Source organism: Gouania willdenowi, chromosome 13, assembly GCF_900634775.1.
Source record: "Gouania willdenowi chromosome 13, fGouWil2.1, whole genome shotgun sequence".
In the NCBI taxonomy this organism is placed as follows: domain Eukaryota; kingdom Metazoa; phylum Chordata; class Actinopteri; order Blenniiformes; family Gobiesocidae; genus Gouania; species Gouania willdenowi.
The window spans coordinates 24,582,280-24,601,375 of record NC_041056.1 but is presented as its reverse complement, the minus strand read 5'-3'; the positions used below and the strand labels follow the sequence as shown (position 1 = coordinate 24,601,375).

The 19,096-nt window shown below is 39.3% G+C and overlaps 1 protein-coding gene across 4 annotated transcripts in view; it reads right to left on the bottom strand.

The window, feature by feature from the left end:
* The window catches only part of dscamb (Down syndrome cell adhesion molecule b), a 140,040-nt gene that overhangs the window by 13,069 nt on the left and 107,875 nt on the right, over nucleotides 1-19,096 (bottom strand). For 2 of the 4 annotated variants that reach the window (XM_028464263.1, XM_028464266.1), the window contains exons 12-24: nucleotides 9,168-9,364; nucleotides 8,573-8,669; nucleotides 8,239-8,367; nucleotides 7,937-8,104; nucleotides 7,424-7,494; nucleotides 6,808-7,051; nucleotides 5,634-5,780; nucleotides 4,626-4,781; nucleotides 4,401-4,540; nucleotides 4,103-4,256; nucleotides 3,873-3,990; nucleotides 3,629-3,795; nucleotides 1,662-1,760 (exon numbers count right to left, since the gene is read on the bottom strand). In XM_028464263.1, the coding sequence (XP_028320064.1) occupies nucleotides 1,662-1,760; nucleotides 3,629-3,795; nucleotides 3,873-3,990; nucleotides 4,103-4,256; nucleotides 4,401-4,540; nucleotides 4,626-4,781; nucleotides 5,634-5,780; nucleotides 6,808-7,051; nucleotides 7,424-7,494; nucleotides 7,937-8,104; nucleotides 8,239-8,367; nucleotides 8,573-8,669; nucleotides 9,168-9,364 (1,887 nt within the window). The remainder of the gene's footprint in view (nucleotides 1-1,661; nucleotides 1,761-3,628; nucleotides 3,796-3,872; nucleotides 3,991-4,102; nucleotides 4,257-4,400; nucleotides 4,541-4,625; nucleotides 4,782-5,633; nucleotides 5,781-6,807; nucleotides 7,052-7,423; nucleotides 7,495-7,936; nucleotides 8,105-8,238; nucleotides 8,368-8,572; nucleotides 8,670-9,167; nucleotides 9,365-19,096) is intronic. The other 2 variants (XM_028464265.1, XM_028464267.1) reach the window with 1 other exon arrangement.

Sequence of the window (19,096 nt, the reverse complement as noted above, 5' to 3'; positions counted from 1 at the left end):
TGTGATATGCATGCATTTTGACCTGTATTGAGGGTGGTGGACGTTACGGCGCGTCAACGCAAGTTTTTGTTGTCAACATTATCAATTATGTAATAAATTTTGCATTATTGTATATTTTACGCACATTATGGGTGGTGTGAATGTCGAGACGGTCTACATATGTAAGTTTTTTTTTCTTTTGCACCCCCGAGCAAGAATCTCAAACTCCTATGCCTTAAATTCAACGTGCTTAGTAGCTGGATTCCATGGCTTCACATAGATGTAAGATTGAATGACTACTGCTTATGAACAAGAAGATTATGTTCTAACTAGTGATGTATCGATTCACTCAACTCCCAATACGATTCGATTCACGATACTGGGTTCACGATACGATTCTCTCATGATTTATTTTACAAAATGGGAATGTAGACATATGATGACTGAAAAATATACCTTTATTTTTTTGGGTTCAAAACTATAAAAAACTGTACTGTTTTCCTTTTATTTTTCATTGTCAAAATAATCCCTTGATAAACTATTCAAAACAATGCAATTTAACTAAAAATAAATCCTGAATGAAATAAATAAAGGAATAATACAAATAAAGAAGTTGCCTACTAATTTAAATTCTGGTTCTATAGTAAACAATGCAAAACTGCATAATAGTTCTTTTTCTTTTTAAAAGTGCAACTGAAAATATATTTTGTACCTTAACAATTGGACTTAAAAAAAAAAAAAAAAAAAAACAGTCATTGTACTGTATTTAGGTCAGATATTTGTTTGGACCAGCAGAGGGCGCTGGTAACCCAGTGGCCGGTTGGCATGCAGCTAATCTAGCAGTGAAGAAGAGATGCTACGCTAGCAGACAGAGCTAATAGAAAAACGTGACTTTTACAGATAGTCACGTAAAATTACAGATATTCTTTCGGTGCTAAAGGGGTAAAGAATCATTTATGAATATGTTTAAGAGTAGAAGGCGTCCAGAAAGAAAGTAGTAGCAGTTTCCGTCCGCTGCCAACACTTTTGGATAGCGCCCTCTGCTGTTTAATGCGATTCAATTTTTACAGTATCGATGTGAACAGTGATACCTATGAATCGATTTTTAACTGCCTTACGATTAATCGTTACATCCCTAGTTGTAACGGTGCAGAGAATGGGTGAAAGCGTCTCTGAGGCTTCTAAGTAAAGTTTGAACCAACACAGAAACAACATGGTCGCCTTTAGCCAAAGTCATTCATTCACAGTTCTTTTACAACTGTTATACAGTCTGAGATGAGAGGGATTAACTCTACTCTTGTGTTGAAATAGGATTTGTGTACTTTGGTGAGCTGCAACACAAATATCCCACAAAAAGCTCTGTCTGAAGACAAGAGCTTTCTTGATTAGGAGCGATGATGAATCACCACAAACAGCCTCACGGTGAGTGCGCTTTCTTTAAGATGGAGTGCTTTAATCTTTCTCCTAAGCACATCTAATCGTTCCCGCTGCTTTTAAATCGACCTTCCAGTGGGGGTGTTTTGGTTCTTACCCGCAAATAAAGAGACACAATCACAAGAAGGGAGAGGCTGGAGCAGAGTGAGAGCAGAGATGACACAGCGGAGCGTGGAGATGAAACCTATTTGTGGGCAGGCGGTCCAATTTCTTGTTTCATTTAGCACTTGTGTGTGTATGGTCCTCACCTCTGATGGAGCTCCCACCGTTGTCTCCAGGTATCCATGACAGGGTGATTGATGTGGTTGTTGTCTTGGTAACAGTGAGGCGGGGCTGGTCAGGAGGAACTGTGCATGCATAATGACAGAGAGAAGGTCAATGGACGGTCAGAGTCCAATGATCACACAGTGTATTTCTGAAATCATTTTAAAAAGGTCTTAAACTGCAGAATAATCCTGTTTTAAAGATGAGATCTATGGATTTCAAACCTCTAAAGCTCAAGGCAACGGATTATAGTTCTATTCCATAAACATTCTTAATATATAAACGTACTCTTTTCTGATTGCGAGATCGGGGGTTCAATCCCTGTCTATACCTGTCTATGTGTCGAAGTGTCCTTAGGCAAGATACTGAACCCTAAGTTGCTCCCAGTGGTTGACTAGCACCTTGCGTGGCAACTCTGTCCTATTGGTGTGTGAGTGTGAATGGATGAATGAGCTGATACGTAAAATGCTTCGAGACTACTTCAGTGTAGGGATAAGGTGTTATATAAATCAAGTCCATTTACCATTTACTAATTAACAGAGTAACCAAAACTAAACTTAAACTTGTTGTCTTTTTTTACATGTGTCATTTTATTGATACACTTTGTATTTGCACTTTACTAATAAACTTGTAAACATTAATGGGCCCATATTATGCTAAATCAACTTTTCTGTGCTTTAAACCTGATAAAAGTGTTATTTGGGCTTCATACACATGGCCAAAGTGTTTTTTTCATTGATTCCCTCAATGGTTAGTTAGAGGGTGATTTGCTCCTTTCTTACTGCAGGGTGAGCCCAAACACCTCGCTCCAATTTGATGACGCGTTCCCACTTTGATGATGAATTTGACGCGGCACTGAGCTGGAGAAGCCACGCCTCCATGAAGCTCTCTGCCATGATTGAAATGTAAACAGACACGCCCACGAAGGTGAGCATTTCAGCGTCCTTCGTGCAGTGCTATGTATGTATTTTCTACAGTCTATGTATGTACCGGTGAACGCCCCGCCCCCACATTCTGTCTCGTGTTTATAAAGCAGCATGAGCTCGGCTACGTAGTGCGTGGGCTGTCCTCTGGCCCTACGTCACCGTGAGGGGAGGAGGAAGTCAGTGTCCCGTCTATAGACACGCCCACTCATGAATATGCACAAGTAGGCCACAAATCAGCCTGTTTGTGTAGAGTTGCTCAGAAAGTGACTTTTCAGAGACTAACACTCTGGAAAACAGGCGAGTTTGGGAAAATAAACCTCAAATACTATGTTTTTGAGGTTCTTAGAACAAATGGAGATGGATGAAAAATAGCATGACATGTGACCTTTAAAGAGTAACTAAACCCAACAATCACTTTTCTTCTGCTAAAAACAAATGTATTTTGGTTTGAAGAATTTTTGTTGATTGATCTTAGTTAAACTGTTTACATTTCAGTCAAAGTATTTCAATTTGGCACCTTTGTAATAATTAAATTAAATCGGGCTTTCGCCTTTAATTGGCCATGTAATGTACATTATTGGAATTTGTCTTCTGCACTTAACCCATCCCTGAGGAGCAGTCGGCAGCCATTTTGCGGCGCCTGCGGAGCAATAATAATAATGTAAGAGGGACTGCCTCTATGGGTTGAAATCCGGTTACTACAATTGAAAATGGTGGTTTGTGATGTTTGACCACTTTTGGCCCTGCCCCTCCGATAAAAACTAGCACCTGTAGTTTCTGCAATCTGTGGTGAGTAGGTTGGATTGAAATAATTGGGAAGAGAGGTATGGTGAATAGGTAGTTAGCGTAGCATAGATTGTTCTTTGGAGATCTTATAGTATAGGCTGGCCATGTCCTAAGTATTCCAGGAGCCCCACCCATAATCAATACATTTTTTAAAATTTCCACTCGAGACGCTCAGGGTTTAGTTACTCTAAATGAGTATAGCATCATTGTATAAGTACAAAATCTCTCTGATCGCCTACCTTGGACTTGCAGGTTAAGCGTGATCTCATCCGATCCCCAGTTGTTGCTAGCTACGCAGCTATAGTTCCCAGAATCCTCTGCTTTCACAGTGCGGATGATGAAACTGCCGTTGACATGGACACTATGACGCCCATCCACCAGGACCGGTGTGGGAGTACCATTCGTGCTGCAAAAAAAAATAATTAGAATGTTCCTTATAGTGTCTTCTCTGCACCATGGCATGGTTATTGGAGCTGGACTCACTTTCCCTTGAGCCACTTGAGTGTTGGAGGTGGATCTCCTACAGCTTTGCAGGGTACAACAATATCCTTCATCCATGGAGTAGTGACGGTCCCATTGAACGTCAAGATCCTGGCTGGAGCTAAAGGCAAAACAAGTACTTTAAGGTTGTTCAAAGTCATAAACAAGGACATTTATGCACTCATATTGTCAGATTGAATCATTTTGGGACAGTTTTAATTGTTCTGTTGCACCTTTGGCTAAAGGCTCCACTGTTATCTTCTCACTGTTGTTGCCATGACCTGCAGCAGTCACGGCTACCACCCAGATGCTGTACTGCCTGTTTCGGGCCAAGTTTGGGATCTTGTAAAAATATACATCTGGAGATGCCTCAAACTCGCTCATCACCTGTATATGTGTGAGAGAGGGGGGGATTAATGTATCATTGTGCAGTAAAAATGTCCCGTTTTGTTTCATATTTCCACCATGGTTGATACACTGATTGTGATAAACGAATACACAGGTCGTGGGAGTTTTGTGGCATACAAATACTATTACCATCGGATGCAGGTTCGAGCAGAACACGATGTATTTCCTGATGATACCGTTGAGTTTGAGTGGAGGCAGCCAGGAGACGAACACAGCTGAGCTGCTGGAGGCTGCAGCTTTGACTCCGGCTGGAGGCCCTGGAACTGCAGAGGGAAAAACCAAACACAAATAAAGACATTAACTTGACTGAAACAGTTTGCCATTGATGTCTAGTGAGGGCTGTCGTACCATCCTCTTTAGTACGGACGTAGATCTGATCACTGCGAACACCGTCTCCAGCGTTTGTGAAGGCTAACACCTGGATGCTATAGTTGGTGTACTTTTCCAAACCATCCAGCTCCAGAGACGGCTGACCGGTGGTCACATTCCTAATTTCTCCCAATTCTGGCAAATAAAAGAGGATATATTACAACAATGATGCATATTAAAATGTTACACAGCAACAACAGATACTATGAGGCAATGCTCTTTCTCTGGATTTCCTTTCTTCTTCTTCTTCTCTGCTAGTTTTTGTTGCCGTCACTCACAGCTCTGAAATTATTACATTGTTAATTATTGATGAATCCGAGCCAGACTGCAGGTTGGATCACTTCAATAGTGCTATAAATCACACATGGAAGTGAGGGCAGATATTCCTTTTGTGCAACACATCATTCACATTTTATTGTTTATCTGACTCACTAAGCCATCACCTCATGATTTATTGTGTTTGTAAAGCCGAGGCTGACTATTAGGTGTGCATATATATCATGTTATCTAGATGCTGGATGATAAAGAGTGACGTGAAGAAGAAATTGGGGCAAAAAAAAGCTGGTAATATATAAAGCTGGTAATTTTGAAGCATGAAGCAAGAAAATGAGAACAATGATGATAATGTCAAGAAAAATCGAACTGAAATCTGTGGGTTGTTTGATGAAAAATAAAGGTAAAGTGAGGTATTGAACGAAAGGAGGAAAAAATAGAAATTATCAAATGAGATCATTGGTGTCTTTATAAAATGAAAAAATGTAAAAAGAGTGTAGAGAATAGAAACTGTTCCAAATTAAACATTAATAGAGTTGTGTTTGGAAGATTTATTGCTACAGGCTAACTGGTGTCAAGTCAAACCAGCTTCTATGTGTTTGAAATGAAACATTAAACAGCTCTCCATCTCCCTCCAGTGGAAAAGTCAAGACACTGGAGAAATGTGAGTGTGTTTTATGACATTTGTATTTTATATGTGTGCACTGCTCATACCTCCATCAGGCAGATTGGCCCAGTAGATGACTCTGTAGCCCTGCAGGTTCCCATTGAGAGCCTCCCTGGGTAGAGGGATCCAGGACAGAGAGATGACCTCTGGAGACTTGGCCACAGCCAGGACGTTCTCAGGAGGCCGAGAAGGCACTAAAACAAGATGATGGAGGACAAATGAATGAGTGTTGGAGTGAAACCTCAGGGAAGGTGCTCTGAGTAACCTCATCAGACCCACTTAGAAAACAAGCACATTTATTTGTAACTTTTTCTTTAAATAAATCATATGCTTTTCATAGAATAAATGTTTATAATACAAAGCTATTGATGAAAAATGCATTATGTAATTTGTAACACAATGACACAATAAAGACCCTGATAATAAATGTGATAGTGTGCTGCAGTCTGAATATGTCCACTAGATGGTAGCATTTTCAAAAGAATATGTTTCTTCTGAAAGGGGGATGTCAGGAAAACAATGAATTTAAAAACCATGCAATCGTATAGATCAGATTTGGGCCAAATGTAGCCCTCCGTCTAATTTATTGTGCTCTCCAAAGTAAATCCCCAAAAAATGTAATCCAAAAAGTTGGAAAGAATATGAAGCCCTACATAATACACAAAAAACACACAAAACATAAAAAAAATACACAAAATTACTCATTAAACATAAAATAAAAACAAAGACAGTACACAACAATCACTTAAACAAATAAGATCAATACAAAAACACACAAAAAAGCAACACATTACAGAAAAGCTCCAACGGCACACAAACTATGAACAAAATTACACAACTCGACAAAATAAATGCAGCAAATGCACAAAATCACACAGAGAACACAAAAAATAACAAAAACACACGTATTGACTCCAAAAACACACAAAATGACTAAAAACTGACAAAACATCAAAACCACAAAGACTGTATTAATGCTCTGATTGGTCCTTATTCTAAATGCTGACATAATTATTTCATGTTTCCCGTGGATCAGATACAATGTTTTTGGCCCCTGCTGTGCTAGAGGTGCCCATCCCTGGTATAGATCATTATTCTAATAGATTTATCCATTAATTATGACAATGCAACATAATCTCTGGTAATACCACTAAATATGTTACCATATCGGTCCTGTGCTCAAACAGCTGGAGATGGTAAAAACACAATGGAGCAGCTCACCATCTTCCAAAGTCTTGGTGACAACCTGCTGTGATGAGGGCCCCGTCCCTGCTCTGTTTGCAGCCTGCACCACCACGCTGTACTGGGTGAACTTCTTTAGGTTGTCCAGTACGATGTTCTCTGTGGTGTCCCCTGTGGTGTCGAGGCTGATGATGGTAAACTGATGGTTTCCTCCTGGGCTGTACTCCCTGTAGCCCACCTGGTATCCTCGGATCACTCCATTCTGTAGGTGTTTGTGTGGAGGCTGCAAAAGGACGAGTTGGAAAAAAAATAATATATATATATAAATATTCAGAGAAATGCATGAAACTGTGCTGCAGGATAACATGCATAAAATATTATTTAATAAACAAAACTACAATCAAAATAAATATTAGAAATAAGGATAATAATTTGCCAAATTCACTGAATTCGGCACAGAATTCAGTGAATTCACTGAATTGATTCACTGTCACTGAATGCACAATATATAATTTCAAAATAGTTTTTTCCTACAAATCTCAAATTAAAAGACCAAAACAAAAAAAAGTGTAAATTCCTTTTATAGTTATTCATTGATTATCAATCACTTACGCCTAATTATTTGAGTAATACTAAATACAAGTGTGTTGTGTACCTTCCAGGAGACTTTGATGCTCTGTGGTGATGTGGGCTCTAGAGTGACATCTTGTGGAGGACCATCAGGTGCTGAAAATGAATCAAATCATTTGTCACATAACTGGGTTCAAAAAGGAGTAGAGACAAGATGATCTATAATACTGGGAAGAGGTGCTCTGCTGCTATTTACATTCATTAATTAGTCTCAAATAACTTACATAAAATTGGTCTTTACCATTGTTTTTTTTTTTTTTTTTTTTTAAGCTAAAACAATTGTTTTCCTTAGAAGTAGATATTTATTGTGCTGAAAATCTTGGTTTTATAGCGTGAAATTCCTTATTTTCAGGTCAGACTAAAAACAAAAGCACCCAGATCAGTTTCATCTGTGTGGAACGAGGTGACATTCCTTTAAAAATGAGCCCAATTAAATAGACGCTCCTCTAATTAATGAAATGTGCCCAGGTCTAATTTCCTGTAAATCTTATATTTAGAGAACAGAGGAGAGACATGAGCACATTAGAACCTCCCTCACCTGCTTCATCAGTGGTGATGGTGAGCTCATTGCTTGGATTGCTGTTGCCAATAATGTTTTTGGCGACCATTCGGATGTTGTAGGTGGAGGAAGGATGGAGGTCAATGATGGTGGCCTGGTTAAGCTGTGGCGACACATCTTTGGTTACCTGGGCTGACAGCCATGAAGCTAAAAGAAGCAAAACAATGCAATGTGAATAAAACCCAGTCAAAAATAACAACACACACATTACTTTTAGATTATCTCTCTCGTTACACATTTGTTGTGCTATACAGATAAGAATAGCCTTTAATGTATCTGACCTGATTTATTCTTGCACTCAATGTCATATCCTGTGATGGGGCTGTTGCCGTCAAAACCCATAGTCCAACGGAGGGCGATGGTTCGATCTCGAACCTCACGGATCTCAACCTCTGGAGGATCAGGTGGTTCTGAGGAAACATGAAGACACTCCGGACTTTAAAAAAAAAACAAGGACAAGACGAATAGATGAATGTAATTCATCATTTGAAGGGATGGGATAAAGATCAGGAGTTACAATAATGACAATGAAATGAATGCACAAACGAACTCAAGGTCAGAGATACAGACAGACACACACTTCTCTCAACTGTGATGCCATGCAGTGAATCTTACCTTGGACTGTCAGCTGTATAATACCTCGGTCCTCACCGAAGGAGTTGATGGCATGACAGGAGAAGAACCCAGAGTCTTCACGAACAGTAGGCATAATCTACAGAGAAGAACATCAGGATGCAGGAGCTCAGAATAATGACATTATAACATCAGAACAAAGATCACTGAGTTGTGTTGGTTCAATGTAAAAGTGTATATGGTGGACACATGGTGGAATAATGCTTACAAACACCAAAAGGTTCATGACATGGTCTTTGTGACCAGGCAGGTTTTAGTTGTGTTTTTCAATCCCTCCCACTGTTCTTTAACACATTTGCTTGACTTCTGTCTCTAATGCAGGATGAAGCAGTGTCTATTTCTGGGAGTGTGATGACCAAGGTTTACCTTGCCTTAACACCGTCAACAATAAACTTGTGATGTAAGTTTATAGTTATAAACGTAAGCAGAATAAAGAGAAAAACCAAGCATCCACAATAGACCAGAATGAACACATCCCAAAGTATCTTAACCATGAACTGTATTGGTTGACGTCTGGATGACATTTAATATTTTGTTGTGCTATGAAAACAATGCAGACAAAGCTTTTGTCTCTTACCACCAGGGTGGAGATGACCTCGTCAGCAACTTCTTTGACAGTCACCACATATCTACTGGTTTCTGGGTTGATGATACGCTCTTCTTTTTCCCAGCGTACCATGATGGGTTTCTCTCCGTGAGCTATGCAGCTCATCTTTTTCTCCTCACCCTGCGTAGCTAGTGTTGTGTTTGGGTAGGAGGTGATCATCGCTGGGACTGGATGAACATACACAGGGGAAGAGGGGCGAGGAAAGAGAATAGCATTAGAAAACAGATTGTATTTATTTATTCATTTAATGTTTTAATTAAAATTTAATAAAAAATACAATAACAGAAACAACTTTGTTGTCCTATACCACAGTGGGGACCCAAAAATGTAACCCCCTAATCTGAGGGTCACATTATCAACATTTATGTCAGCATTTAGAACCTAAATTATGAATCTAGATTCTAGATTACTATCTATCCCAAAATCATCCTTTTGAAAGTAACAATCTGAACATTATTATTGTTCTTGATAACTTTTTTGTGTTTTTACAGTCCTTCATGTGTTTTTTATGTGTACTCTTTATTTCATGTGCTTTTGTTTTTAAATTGTTTACATTTGTAGTTTGTGTGTTTTTGGTGTCATTTAGTATTCTCTCATTTTCTATTTTTATTTTATAATCATTTAAAGTGGTTTTGTCGTCATTTTTGTAACTTCTTATGTCATTTTCATGTATTTTTCTATTCAGCTTGTGTATTTTTCTGTAATTTTGAGTGTTTTTGGAAGGTTTTTTTTACGTGTTCAGTTTGGGGTTTGCTGTGGCCCCTGTGGGCTGCCAGTGACCCATATCAGTCCCATACCATTCACTTATCCCTTCTGGGACTTTGCTGAACCCATGTTTGAGTCTCCAGTAATATTCATACATATAAAGGAGCCCTTCTGGTAAGCCCACGCTGGCTTTGATAACACCAGAGAGGTGAGGAAGAGGCCAAGGAGCGGAGGAGGAAAGTGGTGACTCCTGAATGAACTCCCTTAGGTCTGAGTGTGGAGCTGATCTGACTTCATACTGTAACCACACATACAGTATAACCAATTCCTCCAGTGTGGTCTGAGGGAGTGTTTGTTAAGAACGTTGTTTCCCAACGTTGGATCTCACACTTATCCATCCTCTCATTTCGTCTCTCACTCTTCATCTATAGCAGTGATTCTAATCTCAACCATAGGGCCAACTACTGGGCCACAAAACAATTTCAGTTCCGCACTTGTGGGCTTTGAGGGCCGCGGGATCGCAATGCAGCTTCCCACCACTTGGTGGCAGTGAGGCGTCATTCAGTTTTGGAACACGCTCCAATAAGCAGCAGAAGAAGACAGGTCCAAACGTTTGGCTGAAGTTATGGAAATGTTTTTAAAATGAAAAAGTGAAGATGAAAGTGATGCCACACCCTTCTCAAAGGCAAAATGTATCCGTAAGTACAACCCAGAAAATGGGCTACAGATGCAGAAACCATCAATCGTGTCACTGACTGGCGACTCTAAAAGTGCTTTAAAAGCCAGCTACCTTGTAGCCAGAAGTGTGGCAAGAAGTAAGAAGGCGTTCACAATTGGTTCTGCCTGTTGCTGGATATGTGCTATGAGATGATCGGGGATGCTGATGACCATCCCACTGTCAAACGACACTGTGAGTTGCCGTATTGCTGAAATGGAGTCAGACATACAGCATCAGCTTCTGGAGAGAAGTCCACTGGTGTGACAAATGCTGCACTGCTGCTGGTTTTTGTTCACTATCGCTGGGACAGCAGTTTGCATGAGGACATACTTTTTTATGGAGAGCTACCAACTTGACCTACAGCTGAGGAATGTTTCCGCTGCATGGACAGCTACTTCACTGAGAATGGCCTGGACTGGCGGAACTGTGTTGGAGTGTGCGGTGACGGTGCAGCGTCAATGACAGGCAGATACTTCATCGTGCACCAGAAGCTAAATGGACCCACTGTTTTCTCCATCTTGAAAGCCTTGCAGCAAAAAACATCTCACCAGAGTTCCATGAGGTGATGGATGTAGTTGTGAAAACCATCAATTTCATTAAAAACAATGCTGTGAACTCCAGATATTTTGCTCAGCTTTGTGAGACCATGGAAGCAGATCATGTCCAGCTGCTCTATAACAGTGAAGTGAGATGGCTCTCAAGAGGACTAGTCCTCACGCTCCTCTTGCACATTACTATAACACCAAGGTCACAGCTTAAACTTGCCGACCTCTGTCACATTTTTTCACTGCTGAACGAGTTGAACATCTCACAGTTATTGCAGACAAAGTTCAAGCTTTCAGGAGGAAACTGGCTTTGTAGATGAAGACGGCCCAGGAAGAGAGAATGGGAATGTTTTCCACTTTGAAAATGATGTTGCTTTGCCATCACATCTGGAATCACAGCTTCTGGAAGTTTGCACTGACAGCACTTTAAGGCTGCAGTGGGACAAACTGGACCTAAGCTCCTTCTGGATTGTTGTATCAGGAGTACCCATGTCTAGCACTGAGTGCTGTCAAACTCCTTCTCCAATTGACGACGACATACCTGTGTGAATCAGGATTCTCCTTTGTGGCCACAACAAAGACCAAAGCTCCAAACAGACTCAGAGCATCACTGGAGGCTACCCTGAGAGTGAGCCTTTCCCCAATTCCACCCAGTCTGGATCTGATCATGTCTGAAAGGCAGGCCTGAGTGTCTCATTAAGAGGTCAACATGAAATGGGAGTTGTTGCATGTTAAAAATGGACTGTTGTGACTGTTGTTAATGTTCATTTGTCACAGATTTGTATATTTTGTTGAGAATGTTAATGTTTCAATTGCACTTTATTTAAATTCTATTTACAGTTTATTTATTTAATTTGATACTTATTATTTTTGAATGTATTTATTGTATTACCAAATCATTTTATTTATCAGAATTTTTATTCAGTTATTTTAGTATCTAATTCAAAATATTTTGGGATTTCTGATTGTTTTTGTTAATAATATTGACTTGATCCTTTATATTTGTTCTTGTAGTAACTTGATTTGTTCTAATAGCTCACCTGTTCAGTGTTGTTGTATGTGCAGTTTTACATACACAATAAAAAGAAATGTCTTTGAGATGATCACAGTGTTTATTTATTTTACAAGGTTATAGCTTGTTAAACTGTAAGTTGGATTGATTTAGTTTTTGAATACATATCAAACCAAGACTACGATCAATTGAAATCAAAGTGTTAATATTTAAATGGGACCTGGGCCAAATTGGGTCTTGAGTTCAAAAAGGTTGAGAACCCCTGATCTATAGCGAGCTGCCTCCTGGTTGTAATACTCACACACACAATATTCACTCTTGCGTTTTCTCAATAGTGTCAAAACTTCAGAACAATTAAACCTCTTTAACTCCTGCAGTTCATCATTACTTCACTTATTCTGTCTATGATGCAAGTACAATATTGAAATGAGTAATACTTGTGGTTTGATTGCCATTGCTTTAATGCCAAAATTCTTTTCTCTTTTTGCAATTGACCGATCTTTATAAATTTTTACCCAGTTTTATCGAGTTGGTTCCTCAATTAACCCACAGAGTTGCATCTGGATCAGAACCAGATTGCACATTTTATTGCAGTTTTTTTGAAAAATTTGGGGTGCAATTACATTTGGATCTACTGTTTTGTTATTAATGGGGATAGAAATGTCTTCCAAGTCTTTAAAGTTTGAATGATCATGGCACCATGATCAGGGTCATAGATTCAAATAAATGCCAAATTTCTTCCCGTTAAATTGGAGTTTTTTCCTCCGCACTGTAGCTGATTATGTGGATTAGTTGGGATTTTTCTTAAGAATGTTATATTTTGATTAGCGCAGCAATATGACTTGTAATTTGAGTTATATAAATACAGTTGAAATGAATTGAATGAAATATCTGGCAAAAAATATCTGGATATTTTGTGCTTGGCAGAGGTTTGCGCTCTCTGACTGCGCTTATTACCTTTTATGTTGTTTGGCCAGCGTTAAAATAATGATGTTATCTATACATCGGCAGGCCACTCGGACGCCAAAACAACGTATTTGTTTTGTGTTTTTGAAGTAGGAGGTCATACAGATGTGAGGGATGCACAGAAAACTGTAAAGATTTGATGTATTAATAGATTTCTGTTGTTGTAAACACAGCAGTAAACATATGGTCACTGCACGCAGAAGGGAAACGACAGCTACATGAGGTAAATACCTGTGTGAATCAGTGCTCTTAGCCAGGAGCTCCATAACTTGTGTTTGAGACTGTGTGAGCATGTCTGCACTCCTGAATCCATGTGTCTGCGTGCCTGAGCACTTTACTGTGAGTGTGCATAATATGCATGATTGTGTGTGCGGCGCTGTCTGTGTGAGCTAAGTGGGCGAGCAGAGAAAAACCTGTGCTCATGACACATCTCAGCCACAGTACATGGTGGAGGAGAGAGAGAGAGCATGTTCCCCCTGCAGCACTGACTATGATCCTATCTCTCACCCGCTCTCTCTCCCTCCTCAGGCTCCCGCCAGGACAGTGATGATTTAATGATGAGAGGGAAAACACTTTGATTATCCATACACAGCAGACAAGTCCGCTGGCCCTTCTGTTGTCTCAGATACATGCACCACAAACCCATTCACAGTTGCACACACATAACAATGGACATACACATTCACGCTAGCGAGATCCATTAAAACAACGAAAGGCAACGAACGCTTGTTTTTTAAATCTGTGTGAACATAAATTGAAAGCAGGACATATAAATAGCAGAGAACCATGACACACACACGCACACACACACGCAGTTTTATTTGATATTAAATCAGCTTTTAACTGTTGATGCAAGGGCCACTTATTGTACTTGACATTATAATTAATCATTCATCATTCATTAGTTTGTACTTGTGTGATTGGCAAAATGCCTGATAGCGTTTGAACAACAATTGCTCTGATCATTACCGTTAATTTTTTTAGAAGGAAACTTAGAAGCCCCTTAAATGACTATGTTTTCAACCCAGCGCACCTGCATATTTACAGCATTGATACTGATTATTATATATTAGTAAATAAGGCTACATGATGTGATCAACTCTATGAGGCCATGTGTAATTGTAACACGCTAACTGAAATGCTATTACACAACTCTGTAAACTCATTAAGTGAGGAGATTAATCATAATTACAAATATTTACTCACAATACTATATCATAGAAATTAGAATAATTTGGGTCAGTAGCAAATTGACCATCATGTTAGTTCAGGCAGGCACAGAAGCCAGCCCTATCAGCTGACATTAGCCATCACCTAATTCAGTTCATCATCAGCTGACCATGTTCTATGCTTCCCATTGTTTAGAGTTAGTCACAATGCTGTACTTAAGCCACTGTTGCCAATCATCCAGCTGACCATGTTCTATGCTTCCCATTGGTTAAAGTTTGTCACTACGCTGTACATAAACCACTGCAACACGCCTACTTCTGCACGCTTCGTCCGCAAGCGCCTCGCAACTCACCCCCACCTCTTCTGTCTAATTAAACAATGTCTCCTGTTGCCATCTAAACGTCTGTGCTTCTGTTCCAGGAGGTCATGCTGACCGCTCTCTCTGCTTATGCCTTTCCATGAAGCTCATGGAAGAGCGTGGGGGGAGCTCCCTTCGCTTCGGGCTTTCCACGCAGCTGCGTGGAATGACAGAGAGGTCCCAGAACAGAGCCAAATCTAAAATGCATATTAATAGACAATTTGACTGATCCTGACTGAACTGGTGTATGAGATAAAGCACCTTCAAGCTTTGACAAACATCTGTGAAAGAAGGCATTAAGATTAGCTGCAGAAAAATGATGGAAAACCTGTATTTTCTACAGTGAATGGTACAAAAGGAAGGATTGGCTTTATGGATGCACCTCACTGAACCGGCTGTTCTGAGTTGTTGTCGTCATCATTTTCTCCGTGTTTCTGTGTTTCCAACACAAACAACGAATGCGCTGTCGTGTCATGAGATATATCTTGTTGGGAGAGTATGGAGGCTATATTAAATAATTGTTTATGTTTCTTTAATGGTGTTTTACGACGTTGATTTTGTTAGATGGCTAAATGCTTGTTCATGTGGATCTTGTTGGGTTTTTTTTCTTTCTTATTATGAATTTAATATTTTGATAAGCACATTGAGACGACTTTGTTGTAAATTGCGCTATACAAGTAAAGTTGAATTGAATTGAATAAACACTTGCCAGCAGAAACATATGAAATTGTCATTGGTGTTGACATTGGTGGTCCCGATTTGCAACGCCCTGCCTACCCAACCCTAGTGCTCACGACACGTCACTGATTTCAATCAAGTAACAGTACTTGTACTTGAGTAAGTAAGTAAGTAAGTAAGTAATCATTATTTATAGAGCGCTTTTCACAGGTCAAAACCACAAAGTGCTAAAGTCTAAAGAGAACATGGAAGAACATTCACAAATAACATGGGAGACAAGAACAGGAGAACTGGGTCGCCAAGGGCATTGGAGGCACCTCGTATTTAGATGAAGAATGGGAAAAACAACATGGGGGGAGGTGAGGGGAAAAAAAGCAGATTATGAACTGAATACCCTAAAGGAGAACAAAGTAGGATATATCAGTACTCTTTACACCTCTGGTGAATACATTGAGTATCAATATGTGCTTTCTCATCTAATATTCACTCTTCTTTACCAACAGCTTCTTTCTTTGACATGTCTCTTCAATGGACTCCTTCCATTTTCCATCATTTTAATAATAAAGACATATTGCCCACAAGCTCGTTCCTGGAATTTCTGTCCCAGATCCTGGTTGTGATTTGATGATTCCTTTCCTGCTTCATATTATAATTGATGATGCGGTCTAAGCCACCTGCATTGAGTGACGTGTCTATATCTGGACGCTGCAGCTTTAAGTGCTTTAAGAGCTGATGGTGGTGTCAGATGGACCTGCCTTTGGTTAGGCTTTTCCTGCCAGGAATTAAGAAGCATTATTGGGTTGCTCGGGGTGCACACCAGCTTGGATTACTGCCTTAAGATTGTTTGAGACAAGAATCTAATATCTACCGTAATATATGTGAAATGATGTTATCATCTATAACTTGATCTCATAAATAATAAAAGTAAAGAGCAATATGGTTTAACCAAATCAACAAAACATCTTCTCTCCAAAGCAGCAGATAAAAAAAAAATTACACTCGGGTGCTGCTGGCCTGTGTGTGCATATTGTGAGGAGGTGTTTGTGTGTCTAAATTGGGACCGCCAACGTTTAAACCTCATCTCTTATTCAGTTACAGCCCCTGCTTCTCCCTCTCTCCCTACGCTATCATTTCCATAGCCCTGCTTAGGATGGCGCTGATTTATTTTGCATTGCAACGATGAATTTTAAGTGAATTGTATTAAAAGTCTCCTCAACCCCTTCTCTAAATGTTATCACTACCTATCAATTTCTACATCTGTGTGAGGAAATCTCCCCAAGTCAAATTTGATCACACAAAGGTCACACGTAAAAGGATGCAGAGCTCAAACTGTAAAGTGTTTCTGTTTGTGTGTTTACGTTACGTGTCTGTATATATAATTATGTAACATAACATAACTCTCTGTTCACTTAAAAATACTATGTATGTGTGTTTATATGTATCTTGATTGAGCTTTGGTGGCCTAGACTAAGGTGAGGCTCCTTTCTCACTTCTTCCTCATCTTTATGCATCCAACATGCAGCACAAGCAGAGCCCTGGGCAAGACCCGTTCTTTTTGATAGCCTGTAATTGCTCGGTTGATGTATATTTTTTAATATCAGCAGCATTACAGGGGCATGGCAATAAAACACATACGGGTCGGGGAGAAAGCGAGAGTAGGAAGGCGTACTGAAGAGGGTGAAGAAGAAAGCGGAAAGTTTGGGTAGGAAAGAGAGATAAGAGGAGAAAAGGTGATAAAGTGAAGGAAGGCAGAAAAGCAGTGGTAGGATAGATTCAGACACAAAATACAGAGAGAGGGGTGAAACGTAGGACTCTTTGTTTAAAGCGCTAGAGGTGAAAATTGGCTTTTACAAGGAAGAAAAATCAAACAATACAAAAAAAATCGAACAAAGCAAAGAATTCACAGTAGTGTTGACCATTGACGTAGCTTAAGGTTCACTGGCTTTTTCAGTAAACAGATCTACAATAAACACAATAGAGTAGCTTATTCACTATTTGATTGGTTAGATTTTGTTTTTTAGATATATTTTTATGGTCTTGCCATAACTTATAATTGAAGTCGATGTGCTAATTCTTCTGCACAGAAAAGTCCATTACTTAATATAATTATTATTATTATTATGGAACAGTTTGACAAATTTTGTCCGATTTTACTGACCAGGGTGCCGAATACGGTATACAGAATACTGGGGACACTCCTGCTATCTTCTGCTGTTATTGTCGGTGTGACGGTTATTGATTAATTGTCCAACTTAAATTTCCCCATTGAAACCTACTGGAACAGTGAAAACATACTGATTCCGAGGGGTATACTGAGAGTTATACTGACTTTGAGGGGTAATTCTGACTTGGAGGAGTTATACTGATTCCAAAGTGGTATAGAATGGCCCCTTCAAAATAAAAGCTAATCACTTCATGGCTTGTGTTCAGAAGCCAAATAAAAAATCATTTCAAAAAAGGTAATCCTTTCAGAATAAAAGCTGATTCTTTAACAGTTTCCTGTCCTACCTGTTTTACCCGAATCCTCATTTGCATTTTCTTTAGGAAAATAATCATCTTGTTACTTCTAAAATTCTGGACAAAAATGTGAAATTGAAAACAAATTTAGATTAGTAAACAAATGGATGTCTCTGATGTGATTATCAGACTGAGATTGTCTTTCTTTTGATGTAAGTATAGTAAACCAATATAAAGTGCTGGAAAAAAAACTACTTCCATGACCTTTTAACCCTCATCACAATAAGCCAGAATAAGACATAGAGGAGCTCAAATGTTTTAATTTGTTCCTGTCTGGCTAAAAACTGTAATGTCTAATAAATTTGGCAGAATTAGCAATTTTAGGCACAGAGGGGGCATGTCGAGCAGCCAGATATTGAACAAGGGTTCAAAAACTATAAATGTGATATTTATATTTTTAATTCTCCTGGCATTGCTGGGAGTGCAAGAAACAAAAAAAAGGAGTAAGAGTGCGCAGAAAGCAGAGCGATGCGCCGACTGTCTGAGCATCGAGTGGGCTTCTAATTAAGATATTGACTGATTTAAATGAGGCAGAAATGTGCTCAAGAATCTTTATGTAAAGCACGCAAACGCACAAGAAGGCACACATTCAGCACCGGCAAACAATTCATATCCTCCATAGCACTTGGACACGTAGTCTATTAGCATTATGGATAACAGAAAAAATCAAAACGTCATTGTATAATCACTCCTACCTGGGTAATTTCACACGCACACACACAAAAATCAGTTAAAAAGATGAACATAAACACAAGAACAAGAATAAGTGACTGCATGTGAAAGGTAATCTGTTAATAATAATTTATAAAAAAGGCAAGACTGAACCAACAAAAAAGCACAGTTCAGTCAAAATAAACAGAGCAAACTCATATGAAAGTGCTGAAGCACAGCTCACTGTATCCTGTAACGTGAACAGCTGTGAAATGACACATCGATGCTAACTGGATTCGCAGCGACTTATATCGACACAGCGAGAAAGTAAATGCACAAGAAGCACAGAGAGGACCGTGGACTGTTAGAGGCAGATTGATGATGTCATTAAAGCTCTGTTCTACACCATTTTACCATTTTTATTATCACTCATTACAGCGGGGCAAATAAATCTGCTCATCTCATACGTTGGCTGATATTAGTTTAGGGGTTAGGTTACAATTTGATTTCAGTGATGATCACAATGCTATTACAGCACAACAAACAGTTTATCTGTATTATTCTTTAACCACGTAGCTA